Raw genomic sequence first — 17,895 nt, 5'->3', positions numbered from 1 at the left:
GTGGACTGAATCATAATGGGTTCAAGATAGTCTCTGAAGAGCATGATGTAAATAAATTTGGATTTTGGACTACGCACAATTCACAGCAATTCACACCTACGCATTTCTTTGCTGAACCTTTTCTGATTCTAATCTCTCTTTTGAGATGAAGTGATCAGAAATGCATGCAGTATTCAAAGTCTGGGCATACCATAGTCATTAGAAAAAATAATCCCAGCTATATATACACAAAATGATGGAAGTCTAAATTAGCTGTTGCCACACAACAAAAAGATCTTGGAGTCATTGTGGATAGTTCTCTGAGAACATCTGCTCAATGTGCAGCAGCAGTCAAAAAAACTAATAGAACTTTAGGAACAATTAGGGAAAGGTGAGATAACATGACAGAAAATATCATAATGCCACTATGTCAGTGGTTCTCAACCAGGGTCTTTCACGCGGGTGCACCAACTCATCTGGAGATTTGCCTAATTTTACAAAAGGTTACATAAAAAGCACTAGCGAAGTCAGTACAAACTAAAATTTCATATAGAATCATAGAAGATTAGGCTTGAAAGAGATCTCAGGAGGTCATCTTGCCCAACCCCCTGCTCAAAGCAGGACCAACACCCACTAACTCATCCCAGCCAGGGCTTTGTCAAGCTGGGCCTTAAAAACCTCTAAGGATGGAGATTCCACCACCTCCCCAGGTAACCCATTCCAATGCTTCACCACCCTCCTAGTGAAATAGTTTTTCCTAATATCCAACCTAGACCTCTCCCACTGCAACTTGAGACCATTGCTTCTTGTTCTGTCATCTGCCATCACTGAGAACAGCCGAGCTCCATCCTCTTTGGAACCCCCCTTCAGGTAGTTGAAGGCTGCTATCAACCCCCCTCCCCCTCACTCATCTCTTCTGCAGACTAAACAAGCCTTGTTCCCTCAGCCTCTCCTCGTAAGTCATGTGCCCCAGCCCCCTGATCATTTTTATTGCCCTCCACTGGACTCTCCAATTTGTCCACATCCCTTTTGTAGTGGGGGGTCCAAAACTGGACGCAACACTCCAGATGCGGCCTCATCAGTGCTGAATAGAGGGGAATAATCACTTCCCTCGATCTGCTGGCAATGCTCCTACTAATTGCAGCCCAATATGCTGTTAGCCTTCTTGGCAACAAGCGCACACTGCTGACTCATATCCAGCTTCTCATCCACTGTAATTCCCAGGTCCTTTTCTGCAGAACTGCTGCTTAGCCAGTTGGTTCCCAGCCTGTAGCGGTGCATGGGATTCTTCCTTCCTAAGTGCAGGACTCTGCACTTGTCCTTGCTGAACCTCATCAGATTTCTTTTGGCCCAATCCTCCAATTTGTCTAGGTGTCACTGGACCCTATCTCTACCTTCCAGCATCTCTCTCCCCACAGCTTTGTGTCATCTGCAAACTTGCTGACAGTGCAATCCATCCCATCATCCAGATCATTAATAAAAATGTTGAACAAAACCAGCCCCAGGACTGACTCCTGGAGCACTCCACTTGATACTGGCTGCCAATTAGACATCGAGCCGTTGATCACTACCCGTTGAGCCTGACAATCTAGCCAGCTTTCTATCCACCTTATAGTCCATTCATCCAATCCATACTTTTTTAACTTGCTGGCAAGAATACTGTGGGAGACCGTATCAAAGACTTTGCTCAAGTCAAGATATATCACGTCCACTGCTTTCCCCATATCCACAGAGCCAGTTATCTCATCATAGAAGGCAATTAGGTTGGTCAGGTATGACTTGCCCTTGGTGAATCCATGTTGACTGTTCCTGATCACCTTCCTCTCCTCCAAGTGCTTCAAAATGGTTTCCTTGAGTACCTGCTCCATGATTTTTCCATGGACTGAGGTGAGGCTGACCAGACTGTAGTTCCCCAGGTTCTACTTCTTCCCTTTTTAAAAGATGGACACTATATTTGCCTTTTTCCAATCGTCTGGGACCTCTCCTGATTGCCACGAGTTTTCAGAGATAATGGCCAATGGCTCTGCAATCACATCAGCCAATTCCCTCAGCACCCTCAGACGCACAAGTCCATGGGTCCAGATCTAATGTATGTCCAACTTTTCTAAATAGTTCGTAGCCCCCTGTTCTTAGGGCTGCTCACCTCCTCCCCATGCTGTGCTGCCCAGGACAGCAGTATTGGAGTTGATTTTATCTGTGAAGACCGAGGCAAAAAAACCATTGAGTACTTCCGCTTTTTCCACATAATCTGTCACTAGTTTGCCCCCCTCCGCCCCGGTTCATTAAGGGTTCCACACTTTCCCTGAACTTTTTCTTGTTGTTAACATACCTGTAGAAACCCTTCTTGTTACCCTTCACATCCCTTGCTAGCTGCAACTCCAGTTGTGTTTTGGCCTTCCTGATTACACCCCTGCATGCTTGAGCAATATTTTTATACTCCTCCCTAGTCATCCGTCCAAGTTTCCACTTCTTGTAAGCTTCCTTTCTGTGTTTAAGCTCACCCAAGATTTCACTGTTAAGCCAAGCTGGTCGCCTGCCATATTTGCTATAGACAATGACTTGTTTATACTGTTCTATATATAATCAGCGGTTCTCAAACTGTGAGCGAGTTTGTTTTAATGGGGCCACCAGGGCCAGCATTAGACTGACTGGAGTCCAGGGCAGAAGGCCAAACCCTGAGCCCCACCGCACGGAGCTGAAGCCAAAGCCTGAGTTAACTGAGGTGAAACTTGGGGTGTTCAAGACAAATCAGATTCCTGAAAGGAGTACAGTAGCAGAAAGATTGAGAACCACTGCACTATATAAATACATGGTACGCCCACACCTAATGTACTGAGTGCAGTTCTGGTCACCTCATCTAAAAAAGATACATTAGAACTGGAAAAGGGGCAGAGAAGGGCAACAAAAATGATTCAGGGTATGGAACAGCTTCTATAGAAGGAGAGATTATAAAGACTGGGACTGTTCAGTTTAGAAGAGAGACAACTAAGGAAGGATGAGATGGTCTATAAAACCACAAATGGCATGGAGAAAGTGAATAAGTGTTATTTACCCCTTCACATAACACCTGATGAAATTAACAGGCAGCAAGTTTGAAACAAACAAAAGGAAGTACTACTTCACACAACCTGTGGAACCATTGAATGTTGTGGGGCTAAAAGTATAAAGGGATTAAAAAAAGAATTAGATAAATTCATGGAGGATAAGTATAATCAATAGCTATTAGCCAAGATGGTCAGGGTGGAACTCCATGTTCTGGGTGTCCCTAAACCTCCAACTACAAGAAGCTGAGACTGGATGACAAGGGATGGATAACTTGAAATTACCCTGTTTTGTTCATTCCCTCTGAAGCATCGGGTATTAGCCACTGTTAGAGACAGGATATGGAGATAGATGGACCACAGGTGTGGCCCAGTATGGTAGTTCTTGTGTTCTTAAATAGTGTCATCATGATATTTTCTGTTTTATTAACTCTTTCCTAATGGTTCCTAACATTGTTAGTTTTTTTTTTTGACTGCCAGTGCACACTGAGCAGATGTTTTCAGAGAACTATCCAGGATGACTCCAAGATCTTTTTCTTGAGTGGTAACAGATAATTTATACCCCATCACTTTGTACATATAGGTGGGATTATTTTTATAGGTGCTCTGGGGCTGGAGCACCCACGAGACAAATTAGTGGGTGCTCTGCACCCACCGGCAGCCAAGCTCCCCCCCCCACCTCCTTCTCCCTCCCACAGAGCACCATGTCCCCACTTCTCCCCCTCCCTCTCAGCGCTTCCCACCCCCCCGCCACCTAACAGCTGTTTGGCGGCACTTAGGACTTTCTGAGAGGGAGGGGGAGGAGTGGGGATGCGGCACGCTCAGGAGAGGAGGCGGAGAAGAGGCAAGGCAGAGGCGGGGATTTAGGGAAAGGGGGTGGAATAGGGGTGGGGACATTGGGGAAGGGGTGGAATGGGGGTGGGGCTGGGGTGGGAAAAGGCGGGGTGGGACGGGGATGTTGGGGAAAGGGTGGAATGGGGGTGGTGCAGGGGCGGGAAGAGGCGGGGCCGGGGTGGTGCAGGGGCGGGAAGAGGCAGGGCCGGGGGGGGAGGGGTGGAGCACCCACCGGGCAGAGGGGAAGTCGGCCCCTATGGGTGAAGCCCTAGTCTAAGGACAGCCCCACCTGACGCAAAAAATGCAACTGGGTCCCTTCCATTTCCCAATACAATGTCATGGAAGCAAGCTTCAGAACCATTGTTGGATGAGCGTACCATATGACACTGAAGCATCACCATATCAATAAAAACTTTTCCTTTTCTCCACTTAAGCAAAATAAGTAATTTACTGCTAGGGTATATCACTTTGGGCTTGTCCCATAAATAGAATGACTTCCCTGAATTAAGCTGGGTCTATGTGCTGGGGTCATAACAGATATTGGCACATTCACACACTTTCTCCAGCCCAGTATTGCTGAATGTTGGGGCAACATATATGTGATCTAGCTGTGCTGCCTGCATCCTTCCCACTACAAACCCAGCTGCTGTAACTTCATATTTATCATCACAGGAGTATGATACATTCTGGTGATCATTTTTTATGGTGTTTCCAAGACAACACTTTGCAATTCTTAGGCATGTTTCAAACTCCAGCACCTTCCCCTTGTATCACAGACTTTTCCATGTGGGTTCTCAGTTCTGAGTTTTCCAAGCTTTTATACATTCTCCAATTCATCTTTCAACAAAAAAGAATAATGTGAACTGAAACCAGACCATTTTGAGAAGAATCTCTCTGGCAAGGCTGAAGAACAAACTTTGGTTCTCAGCCAGTGGAAAGGCGGGAACCGCGTTGGTCACTGCCAGCTATTAATAATCTTAGCTTGGAATTTTTCTGTAAGAATAGAAAAAACTGAAGCATCACATTCAAACCACAGAGGCAGAGCTGTCCCTGAATCTAGAAAGTGCAGACTAAACTAAGAGATCATAAAGTAGCTGGGGATTTGTGAGTGACTTGATTGTTCCTATTGATGACTGGTTATATTCTGTCTGCTGGAAAGATTGTGGCCAGAAAACCCATTAACCTTAATTAGTACAGATAATTATTTTAAAATAGAATCAATATAGTTCTGAAGTTTCCATTATAAAGGCAAATGTTTACTGCTTAACTTGAGTACAAATATTACAGTTACAGAATTAAATGGTGCATTTCCCCCCACAACCATCCACTCTTACAGTAATATTCAGTTCCACTGAGAAAAACAAAGGCTGGATTTGGGGGATTTTAAGTATGGTTTCAGCACCACAGAACCCTACTCTGCTGGGGCTTTGAGCCCTATAGGCTTAAGGGACAGGACTGGTAGATCAGTTAATTAAGACTATGGAAGAGAATGACCAGTGGACTGAAGAAGCCACAAGGCACTACTTCAACCTAAAGCAGAATGGCTCCACTGCTGCTCCACACCTTGTGAGAAGAGGATTACTTCCCACTATCCATAGGGAGATTGCCAGTATACAACTTGGTCAATTGGGCTGTATTATGAGGTCAATTTTTTGGGCCATAAATAATGTTGAGAAAACAAATTAATTAACCAGCATTTTCTAGGAAGCTTCTAGGTATTCTAGAATATGAACTCACCATATGCTGTCATCGTCCCAACATAAGGCCCATCAACCACATTTCTATTTTCTTCTGCCAATGCTTTGATATATCTTTTGCTGAGATCCAATATTTGCTCACGAAGCACTGAACTGCTTTCATGTTGAGTTCGCTGTTGAATAGTAAAATGCAGAAGCATCATTCCCCAAATAAAGCCAAAAGTCACCAGAAAGAAGCCAAGTTTCTGAGAAGATAGTTTCCACGGAGTAAAGAATGCCATGGCTTCCCAACAGCTTCACAATCACCGCACGGGTTCTTAAAGCATGAAACCAAGGAGCAAATGCATGGTCCAGGTATGTAAAGATCACACAATGCAGGAATCAATCTCACTCTGGTGCATTAGTCAGTGTATTTCCTCCTTTCAGTTCCATCCTGCTGCTGCCAAAACAAAGAAAAAAAGGCACATGGTCACCATAAAGTACTAGAGTATCTCCAAGCTGTATTTTGTTTGTATTGTAACTTTTGCAAAATATGAGTAGAAAACAGGCTTTCTTTGTACATTTTAAATTTGTTATACTTTACAATATGAATCAGAGCAGGAACAAGCTGGGAAAAGATTTGGAAAGAGAACAAGTATTAAAAAATTAAATGCATGTTAACCAGCGTAGAACACCTTTGAAAATTTGGACCAAATTCAATTCTTTAAAAAGTTTCCAATCTGAATTTCAAGGTAAAGGTATTTTAGTGCAATGGGTGAATGAAGATCTTATCTTGCCAATTTAGTGGATTTAAAACAATCCTACCATAATTCTTTTCTCAGAGAAGTAATTTTAGCTGGCAGTGACAGTGCTATTCGTTTCTGGCAAGAGATAGGGCATATAGCTAGATAGGTAATCAGGAAAGTAGATTCTCTCAAGGGAAAAAGGAAAAAAGTGTTCTGCATTATTTAAGCAAATGCAAGCTCTCCTGGCTTACATTACAAGTATTCAGAGGATTGGAAGAATCTATTGTTTTTGTGTGGCCTCAGTGCCGTGCGTCTCAGAGGAATAGCTTCAAAGTTATTTCATAGCGAATAAGAGTTCAATTAGCACATTTCTGTGCCACACTTATGAATATAAATATATTTCTGAACTGTCACACTACACCTTTTGTGTTTTAAAATGCTCTCACTGGTCTAATTTCAGCATATGCAATTTCAGCAAAGAGTTAGTATATGACTATCTAAAAATCAAATAGTGGCTCCATTTTTGCATAACACTCAATAAAACCTAGCCAACATCCAATTTTTTGAACGTATTAGTTAATATTAAACAGAACAAAGAAAGCTTACTTAGGAAGTTTCAAGTCAGGTTTTTTAGCATAAAACACTGTAAAAAGGAGAAATACTAAAAGGAAATTAAGTGTAACCTTTAATTTAAAAAAACAGATTTAGTAAAGCATTATCCTTTTAACTTTATAATGTTCCCAGACAGGAATACAGAACACACAATGTTCTCTTTTTATTTTGTACTTGCACAGATAACATAGATGTTGCCTGTTTTAATAGAATAACTATAGATATGCCTGCTAGCACTGCTGTACATACTTATGGGCACATCAAAAATTCTATCAGAAGCCTTGCTTTTGGTAGAATTAACCACTCCTTGGAGGAAAATGGCCACCTTTGGCCAGAATATAGTGCAAAAAAGTCAATAAGTAAAAACACTCTGATTTTAAATCAAAGACATCCAAGACACTAACTCCCACAATGAACTGAAATTTCGTATAAAAGTTGTCAGCCCTACATTAATATGTTTTTAACCATTACAATTATATTATTTCTTCCCATAATTATACTGTGCTTCAAGACTGGGCAAGGTGAAACCAGAGTAAACAAAATGCATGGCATAAATGAGGTTGTGACGTTGCATTCCATATGATTTTATGAAAAGATGCTAATAAGTGAGAATATAATGTAACTGGAATATGCTTCATGCAAAAGGTCTCTTGTAAGGTATCATTACAAAGCTTATAATCTACTGAGTGTGGTCATCCTATTTGTATAAATGTATCATTCTTGTATCTGAAACTAGAAATATGAAATACAACTCTGAGATCCTATTGTAACTATGCAAAGTGTGGGCCATTATTACCCAGTATAAGCTTTATACGGAGTAAAATGGATTTAATTTGGGGCTTGGATGTCATTGGGAGTTGGGTGTCTGGGTGCTGGTGACAGGAACACTTGCTAAGCCGTTTTCAGTTAAGTCTGCAGCTTTGGGGGTGTGGTTCCGTCCCTGGGTCTATGTTGCAGCAGATTAGCATATCTGGCTCAACAAGGCAAGGTTCTGAAGACCCAAGCTGGCAGGGAAGATGGGCTCAGAGGTAGTCTCAGCATGTCAGGTGACAGTCCCAAGGGGGTCTCTGAGACCGAACCCATTACAGAGGTACTATAAGGTTTTTATTGATGTTCGTTTAGGGCAGAGGTTCCCAAACTATGGGGTGCAGCCCCGTGCGAGGGATGATAAGGTTTATCAGGGGCACAAAGACCTGATGGGGTCAGGCTGAAAGGCTGGAGTCAGGAGAGGGCTCTGTCCATCAGGGGAAGCAGACAGGGCTCTGTGCAGGTGGTCTCAGCTGCCAGAATCAGGCTCCCTGCATGCCTCATTCCCCCACTGTTGCAGCTGCCATCGCCAGCAGTTATGTTCCTCTGATGGGGATGCTGGCAAAGACTCTGGGAACGAGGAACAGAAAGCTATACCCCAAGAATACTGACATCCCTCCCCCACCAGACAGTGCCCCTTCCTGACCCTGACCCTTCAGTGCAGCTCCAGGGCACACAGCCCCATCTACTTGCCCTGCCAGACAGAGCCTGCACAGGGAAAGCAGACGTGGCCAAGCTCAAGCTCTGGATGGATAAAATTAACACTAACAACAAAAAAATCAATGTAAAAATGGCCATTTTCACAAAAAATGTTAACACTGTCAATTTTTGACTTTTTCTTGGACTTAAAACAAATACATGTAATAAACTGTCTCTTGCAGATGTGTGTATTGAATATGATAGGAAGAAAACTAATGCAATGGAATCCAACGAAGATCATGAGCTGAACTGAAGTGTGCATAGCAAATTAGTTAACATTTTCATGAAAAAGATTACAGGGAAGAAAAAAAGACTACCTATTCTCCCATCATCTTCCACACACCCAACCTCCTTCACGTGAGTAGGAACAAGATGAATGTTCCAGCTTCCACGGTCTAAGTAAAAGTCGCCATCCTGGACAACTACTCAATCATTTAGTCTACTAATTCATAGTTTAGGAATTCTAGTGTCTAGGAGCTTGATGAATACCCAGAATCCTGTAGCCAGGTGATCTTTAGTTTCATAGTACCATTGAGTATATGAGGATTTAAATACATGTATGAAGACAAGTTCTCTGCTCCAAAGAGCTTGAAATTTAGGGCCCTGATTCTGCAAAGACTTATGCAAAGACTTCAATAGGACTTCTCAGTGTGTGAAGCTCAGCATGTACATTGTCTTGCCAGGATAAGGGCCTAAACTGTCAACACACAAAGGCCAGAAGGGCACTTCAAAGTTCAGAAATCAGATATGCAGCATAAAACAGATTTTTGTGGTATTGTTTTGGTGGAGAACCATGAAAGTAATTAAAACTAAACTCAATCACAGTTAAACACACACACAATTTCTTCTTGTAAGCTACTTTGAATGGTTGCCTATGTACTCTGAAGTGTCTGGTGACCTTAGAGTCCCTCTTCATGCACAGTAACATGAGCTAAACAATCACCGGATTTAAATAGGTTGGGACTGGTAGTGTGATATTTTTAGTGAGGCCTCAAATCAGGAATTCTCTCCTCCACAGTTTAACAGAACCCGAATTAGTTGATTAGCATGCTTCAAAATCTATTTTCCCCAAAACTCATCATGTCTTCTTGAGTCTTGTTTGAGTGGGATGAGAGGGACTTTAGATAGTAGACATTGTTCCACATGTATTGTACATGTCTCTAGAGTAAGTGATAGGCAAAACAAAAGTAAAAAAAAAAAAAAATCTGGTCTCTGATTTGGCTCATGAATGTGGGGATCCAACTACTTTAGATGGAACTGCACCACAACCTAAAATAGCAAATACTGCATTGAGTACTGTACAGAAGCAGATTTGATGTAAAAGCACTTGAGAATTGTAACCAAGCAGAATTATCTTTAGATAAGGTGTTGAAAATAGCTGATAGGCCAAACAAAGAAGAGCATATGAAAAACTGTATGTGAATACTCTGCTGGAAATAGCCAGGAATTTATGTTATTTATGTGTTCTAACAAAAAAAGAAGCTCTTTATTTAAGAGCAATTTGAAATGCATCTCTTTAAGCAAAAATGGTAAGTCACATCACCCCAACTAAAATCGACACTCAGGTTATACAAGTTTTTCATGTTTCTGAAATTATTTTCATAAAAAGAAGTTCATAATAATTGCAATACCACATGCAATTTGGGTCATAATCATCTTCAGTAATTAAGAAAATAGTTAGCCCTTTTTCTACTGAATTAATCACTCTTATAAGAGACTGCCAGTTTCTGATATTTCATGCCAGTAGGAGAAAAAAATTTAACACTTCTTTAAAAACCAATAACAAAAACAACAACCCAAAACATGTTTTCAGCAGTTTCATGAAACAAGCAATGCTTCCCCCCCACCCAATTTTCTTTTAAATGAAACACACACAGTCCAGTTATAAAAGGCATAGTGGTCCCCTACTCGCTACACTGGAGTATTTGGTAAAAAGAACCCCACCATTTTATTTAGATTAAGGATACGTCTACACCATGGGTGCTACACGGCACAGCTTTGCCCCATAGCGTAGATGCTTCTTACATCAACGAAAGGGATTTTTCCATTGATGTAGGTAATCCACCTACCCAAGCAGCAGTAGCTAGGTTGACAGAAGAATTCTTCCGTCGGCCTAGCCATGTCTACACTGGGGTTTAGGTTGACTTACCTACAGTGCTAGGCGGTGTGAACTTTTCATACTCCAAGCAACGTAGCTACAATAATCTAAATTTTAAGAGTAGACCAGGGCTAAATTATTCCGGCAAAGACACTTTATAGAAGAAAGTGCCCTACAAACGTACGGCACTATTTCTATGTTAAATAATAAATGGCACACCTTACTTAGCATTCTAAGCCATCTAATTGACATTGTAATGTACAAAGCTACAAAGAGTATATCTACACAGCAAAAGCTGAGCACTAGTGTAGTTGCCTGAGCTAGCATGAGTAAGAACAGCAGTTAAGACAGTGCAGTACAGGTAGTGCAAGCCTGGCACAGATCCCATGTAGGGACAAGGCACTGTGCTATCGTGTCTGTTATTATTACCCGTGCTAGCTGGATTCAAGTTAGCTAGTGTAGGCTAGCCCATGTGTTTTTGCTGTGTAGATATACCCTCAAGTAGCAGTGAGATCTGTAGACCCAGACTGATTCAGTTTTTATATTGAAAAATGCATACTAATTTAAATTCCTTGCTATCAAATATCCAAGGTTAAAAAAAATCCTTTGGTGCACTCTGATGTAGAGAGGTGGAAAAAACCTTTGGACTTAACATAAGAACGGCCATACTGGGTCAGACCAAAGATCCATCAAGCCCAGTATCCTGTCCTCTGACAGTGGCCAATGGCAGGTGCCCCAAAGGGAATGAACAGACAAGTTATCATCAAGTGATCCATGCCCTGTCACCCAATCCGAGCTTCTGATAAACAGAGGCTAGGGACACCATTCCTGCCCATCTTGGCTAATTTCCATTGATGAACCCATCTTCCATGAATCTATCTAGCTCCCTTCCACCCAAATATTGTAATAAATAATAATTCCGCATTAAAACCAAGGCTAACCTGATATTTATTCACTTCAGGGTTTCATGCCTCCCTATTTACATTAATACTTGTTTCTTTTTAAATAAAGTCTATATCCCACAGTCTGAAATATATATCCATTCAGATTTTTTTTAATACTGTAAATTCAGTTAGAACTATTGTGTCATCTTTAACTCACTACTTTGCATACAAGTACACCACTACTTATATGGACATTAGGTTAGACTAGTATGTGTGATCATACAACACGTGTTGAGATGGTCAAGCAGAATGGGCTGTTTGATTTGTTAAACAACACTGAGATAAGATTTAACAGCCAAAATATCATGTTAATGTTAATTCTTGTTCTGCTACAAAGTTTTATAAAGATTGATTACACATACTATAGCATGTATCTTATTTTTTAAAAAAAATCTGTTGCAGAAGAGTTACAGAAGTTTAGGATTTTTTTTAAATGCATATATATTTGTGACATTTTCTTTCCAGTCTGTACTAATAAGAGGTCAGGTGATAACAGAAGTTTGAGACAGTGTTGCTCCAGTGTCTCGGTTCAAGGTATGGTTCAGTAGTTCTATGAATCAGTGATGGACTTATAATTATGGAGCGCTCGAAAGCCGCATACTTAGCGCACATAGCTCATAACTAATCAAATGTGTGCTCGCAAAATGACAGATTTAGGATCTCCATGCAAATATTTTCCAGAATCCAAGATCTTTTTTAAAAACGGAACACACTGCATTTCTCTGTTTGTATTGTTTCTGCAATACGCAGCAATACACTACCGTGTTATGGAGTATGAAGTCCAACAGAGTGAAACCACCACCACCTCCATTCAGATGGATAGGCTGCTAATGTGGAGGCCGGATTATGATTATTTAAATGCCAATCCAGTGTGAGTGGACACATCTGGCATGACCCCAACATTCCATAGAAAAGTGATGCCAGGACTCATGCTCTATGCATCAGCAGTGGACTAACCCATTTAAAGAGATGCATATGTGTGCGCTCATGTAAATCCTGAAGCTAACTGGGATAGCTAGCTCTAGTACTAGTGACACATGTAAGTAAGGGCAAAAATTCCAGCTAATATACACACACATTAAACTTTACTAGTAATGCTAACTTACCTCACAGTAGATGGTGTGCTGCATATCAGACGGTGTTGGTATGTTCAGATCAACCCATCAAGAGCAAATTAATAGCAGGGTATCGCAGCATACATCCAACCTAGTTTTCACAGAGTTGGCTAGTCTCTATTCAGAAACAGCTCTAAGTCTCGGTTACAGTTTTTTCAATTAGTTTGTTCAGACTGATTTTCCCTGGCTTTCTTTAATTTCTTGTATGGCTTCAGACAATATGCAACATTTGTTTTCTTTCCCTCTCCTAGAGACTGATTCATCTCCCCTTCTTATAGGCACAGCATTACTGGTGAGGTTTGGGTTACTGACTTCCTCTGTGTGGTCATTTTACACAGTTAATTAAATTTAAATAATAGAACTGTTAATGAAAGATGGACAAAAAAGGCAGTTCATTTTAGAATTATGTTCATCTGCCGTTTTTCTTCGAATGGAGATAACTACATAGAAATCAACTGATAAAAACTAATGTATGAGCACAGAAAAACAGACATGAAGAAATGCTAGATCGGGGTAGGCAATCTATGGTACGCGTGCCAAAGGCGGCACGTGAGCTGATTTTCAGTGGCACTCACACTGCCCGGGTCCTGGCCACTGGTCCGGGGGGCTCTGCATTTTAATTTAATTTTAAATGAAGCTTATTAAACATTTTAAAAACCTTATTTACTTTACATAGAACAATAGTTTAGTTATATATTATAGACTTATAGAAAGAGACCTTCTAAAACCGTTAAAATGTATTACTGGCATGCAAAACCTTAAAATTAGAGTGAATAAATGAAGACTCGGCACACCACTTCTGAAAGGTTGCCGACCCCTGCGCTAGATTCTGAAAAAAGTTTCTACTTTATGTGATCAACACATTGTCTATTGTTGAACAGTTTGCAACACCACAGACCTTTTCCATACACAATATAGATGGTACCAAAATGTCTGATATTATATTTGAACAACTAATGGAAACTAGGGAATGGATTACAAAAGGCATGCATATACATGAACAAGATTTTTTTTTATACTTGTTTTTCTGCAACTGTAACACCAGCATCTAAACCATCATGGTTCACAAAGTATTTGCACATTGCTAAATTCTTTGGAATATCTCCTACTTGTGGGGGCGGGAGGGAGGGCCGGAGTGCACAAAATTCTTAGTTCCTATTGGTTGCCTCCTGCTTGCTTCACACAGAAGGGAATGTCTATGCATCAGGCAATGATAGCAGCAACCAAGTCACAGAAAGATGCAAAATGGAACTTAATTATTAAGTGTTAATTATCAATCCTGTCTGTATTTTAATGCCTCAAACACATCATCCTCTTCCCATTTATCCACATGGTAATTTACAATGGTCAAAAAGAAGCCAAGTACCTAGTGTTTCCTGGACTAGAATATTTGTAGCCAAAACCCATCTGATGTGAGATCTATACAACAAATACAGCCAGATCCAAAGCTCACTGAAATCAGTGGGAAGGCTCCCACTGACTTCAGTGGACTTTGAATTAGCCCATAATGAACCTTTTAGCAACCTTAAAATGGTTTGGTAAGTTTACATCTTAAAAATTCAATTTTAAATGATTCGCACTTTTCACATCTAAGGCAGACAATCTGATAAAATGCAAAAAACTCACCACAGCTAGCAAAAAGACAGATGCACTCTGGATAAAACAGTGCCTCTGTGGCAAACACCAGTAAGCAAATGAAAGATATGCAGATAGCAACTTCCAGCTGTGTCAACCCATGCACCCACCTACTGTTTTAGCCTGAAGGAGCTGCCCTTCAGATCACCTCACAGAGAGAAAGGGTATTTGAAAGCTATGTGATAATGAGTTAACCCGTTCAATAGCTTCTTTTACCCCTGTCATTAAAAGCACATTTCAGAATTTAAATTGCTTAACACAAAATAAATGCACAAAGCAGTTACCTTAACTGCATTAAGAATTCTTGAAAACATTTTTGTCATCTTTCCTGACTTTTTTTAATTATATAAACAGAACGCTCTCATCCCTCTCTCTCCCTCTCTCCTAACCCTCAACTACACCTCAAGTGGGGCACAGAATAACCACCTCCGGATGCAAGTCAACAAAGTGAGAGAAGCAGAATGATGCCAGGTTGACAGCTGAGGCAGGACGGACGGACGGAGATTGGAAGTAAAAATATATATTTATTTCTCTTTTCTTTTTAAAGAAGAAAGTGTAGGGGAAATTGAGGTACTGGGGAGAAGAGCAGCCTTTGGTGAGATGCCTTAAAAAAACATCACTTTTCGCCTTGAACAAGCAGCCTACCTTCACTTTCCAAAATAGCTTTGTCACTTGTGAACACGATGGGTGGCAACTCAAAGATTTTTTATGAAAGTCCCTGATTATACTAAGTATTTTGAAATCTTTCTAGTTTCCAGCCAAGCATACCACAATATGTAGCTTAGCTACACAGAAATGGGCAGCAGCAGATGCTCCTCTCTTTATGCTAGTGACCTATTTACTTGTCGCCAGATTTTGTGATGCCTGGAGAGATTAAAACAGTAACAATCCCTCCTCCGGAGATTTTTTTTTTTTTTTTTTTGCAAGTACAAATCTCACTCTGATGCAAATCAGAAGTTTTGTTGTCCTAAAAAACGAACACAGCAAAATAAATCTTGAATCCACAGTGTCAGGATCATTACTCTTCAGTGTGCTGTACTGAGTAGGTTCAACATAAATACCCTTCCACATTATCCCAACTAAAAAATAGGCAATTCATTTACCAATTCAGCACCCCCAGCTTTTCTCTTCCTTTTACCTTCTTAAAAAAGATTTCTGAAAAACCACCAATGGGGCAGAGCACCTACCTTCTACATTTGTTCTGTACTTTATTGTATCCACTGCAGCTTTAAACTGTAAGTTATTTGGAATAGGATCTACTGTACTGCCTTGTGCAAGCTGATGATACCAAGTTATAAACAAATAACTCAGACTGGCTGCAACCTGTGATTTCAGCATGTATAATCAACTGTCCCCACAACCAGAGTAAACTTTTCATCAGAAAAAAATACAAAATATGCTAGAAAATTAATGTTCTGGAATTATGCTTTGGGACAACATTTTGCACGGGCTCTGCTCTCTATCCACTATTCTAAGGCTCATGGAAGCTACATTTCCCATTTATGGAAAAGAGAAAGCTGTTGTGCTAGCCAGTTGGGAATGCTGAACAGGTAGAACAAGATGACCCAACAATGAAACAGATGCCCAGCCAGGGGACTCAAAGCTCATACTTCTTCAGAGCTTCTAATGCAGACGTGGCTTGGAAAGACAATGATCTGATAGTAAAGAGATGTTGCAGAACAAGTACATATGGCCCCACTGATCCTATTTTTAATCCTTAGGGGTTTAATTTATCTGTAGCAGAGTAGCAACAACAGCATTCAGAACATCACCACAGGTTAGCCTGATTTATGAGTGCAAGCATCAAAAGGAAATCAGAGGTACTGCAGTGCATTCCAAGCCTGGCAGTAAGAGTGTGATTTTGAAGTTAAGAGAATCAGATAAGATTAAAAGACCCAGAAGGCAGGGGTCAGAGATGTGGAGAAGGATAATACAGAAATATGTAAGAACTTGAAAACCAGTGAGGGGCACATTAATGCCATTGTTCGAGATAATATACAGCTTAGTTTTCTTTAAACCAAAGCTCCAGAGAAAAATGCTGGAAGTAAAAATGTGCGATTACTCAAGTTTCCTGCTGATTTTGTCACAAATCTACTTAAGGTGACTCACATTGAACATTGAAATGGCTTTATACATTTAGACAGAAGCACAGAGGAGTGACAAAAAGTGTCCCAGAATGGAAAGGAATGAGGAATGAAGCATCCTAAGCAAATGCCAATAGGTTAATAACCTTTCATCTTGTCACTGTCTCAAAATGCCTTTATTTGGGAAACTAGAAAAACAAGTCGAAATTAGCATTCATTCACAAACATTACAATCTCTTCCCAGTCCTGACAAGAGCTACTCAGATGAGATGACAGAAGATGGTGGGCCTGAAAACTGATTTTCTACAACATGGAATTCAAACCTCGCATCTCTAGTAAAACTTCAAGGCCTGAGGTAGTAGTTTTTCAATGAAAGAGCAGAAGTGCTTTATGATATCTGATCTTTTTAAAAAAGCAAATAAAGAAATAGCTGATTCTTTGCTAGCAAGTCTACGCTGAAGAAAAACTTGAGAGAGTCAATCAACATACAATTTGAAGGAAAGGTCTTCTCATAGTTTTTAAAGCAACATGGGAAACTCTACAAGAGTCATTTAGAAATGTGCTTGCTCACTTGCAAGCTATTTTATTCATTTTTAGTAAATCCAAAAGTGGGAGCAATGGATGAGGATCCTCATCAGGTTTCCAACATGATTACCAACCCCCCGCCCACTTCCATACTGACAACGGTCAGTTTACATATGAGTTGTATAGTATAATTTATTTCAGATGATCCATAAAACTGTACTTTCTGAAAGGCATGCAGGTCTCATGATTTAGAGCCCAATCCTGAAAGGTGCAGAGAATTCCTAGTAGAATTCTACAATTCCTAGTAAAACGGTAATGATGAAGTTAACCCTTATCATAGAATCATAGAAGATTAGGGTTGGAAGAGACCTCAGGAGGTCATCTAGTCCAATCCCCCGCTCAAAGCAGGACCAAGACCAACTAAATCATCCCAGCCAGGGCTTTGTCAAGCCAGGCCCTAAAAACCTCCAAGGATGGATATTCCACCACCTCCCTAGGTAACCCATTCCAGTGCTTCACCACCCTCCTTGTGAAATAGCTTTTCCTCATATCCAACCTAGACCTTCCCCACTGCAACTTGAGACCATTGCTCCTTGTTCTGTCATCTGCCACCACTGAAAACAGCCTAGCTCCATCCCCTTTGGAACCTCCCTTTAGGTAGTTGAAGGCTGCTATCAAATCCCCCTCACTCTTCTCTTCTGCAGACTAATAACCCCAGTTCCCTCAGCCTCTTCTCGTAAGTCATGTGTCCCAGCCCCCTAATCATTTTCGTTGCCCTCCGCTGGACTCTCTCCAATTTGTCCACATCCCTTCTGTAGTGTGGGGACCAAAACTGGATGTAATACTCCAGGTGTGGCCTCACCAGTGCTGAACAGAGGGGAATAATCACTTCCCTCAATCTGCTACTTCCCTTGATTAGCTCCTACTAATACAGCCTATATGCCGTTGGCCTTTTTGGCAACAAGGGCACACTTCTGATCCTTAACCTTGGTCTTGACTTAAAATTAAGGATTGACCTAGCTGTAACACTCAGGGGTGCAAAAAATTCACATCCAAGGTGCCTTAGTTAAGCTGACCTAACCCCCAGTAGACACAGCTAC

At 40.9% G+C, this 17,895-nt stretch overlaps 1 protein-coding gene across 3 annotated transcripts in view; it reads right to left on the bottom strand.

The window, feature by feature from the left end:
- Positions 1–17,895, bottom strand: part of MGAT5 (alpha-1,6-mannosylglycoprotein 6-beta-N-acetylglucosaminyltransferase) — a 242,963-nt gene that overhangs the window by 152,812 nt on the left and 72,256 nt on the right. For all 3 annotated transcript variants that reach the window (XM_034785257.1, XM_034785258.1, XM_034785259.1), the window contains exon 2: positions 5,592–5,990. In XM_034785257.1, the coding sequence (XP_034641148.1) occupies positions 5,592–5,832 (241 nt within the window). In that variant the 5' untranslated portion in view covers positions 5,833–5,990. The remainder of the gene's footprint in view (positions 1–5,591; positions 5,991–17,895) is intronic.

Source organism: Trachemys scripta, chromosome 11 (genome assembly GCF_013100865.1).
Source record: "Trachemys scripta elegans isolate TJP31775 chromosome 11, CAS_Tse_1.0, whole genome shotgun sequence".
NCBI classification, from domain to species: domain Eukaryota; kingdom Metazoa; phylum Chordata; order Testudines; family Emydidae; genus Trachemys; species Trachemys scripta.
Note: the sequence above shows the minus strand (reverse complement) of the source record. Positions and strands in the feature narration are given on the sequence as shown.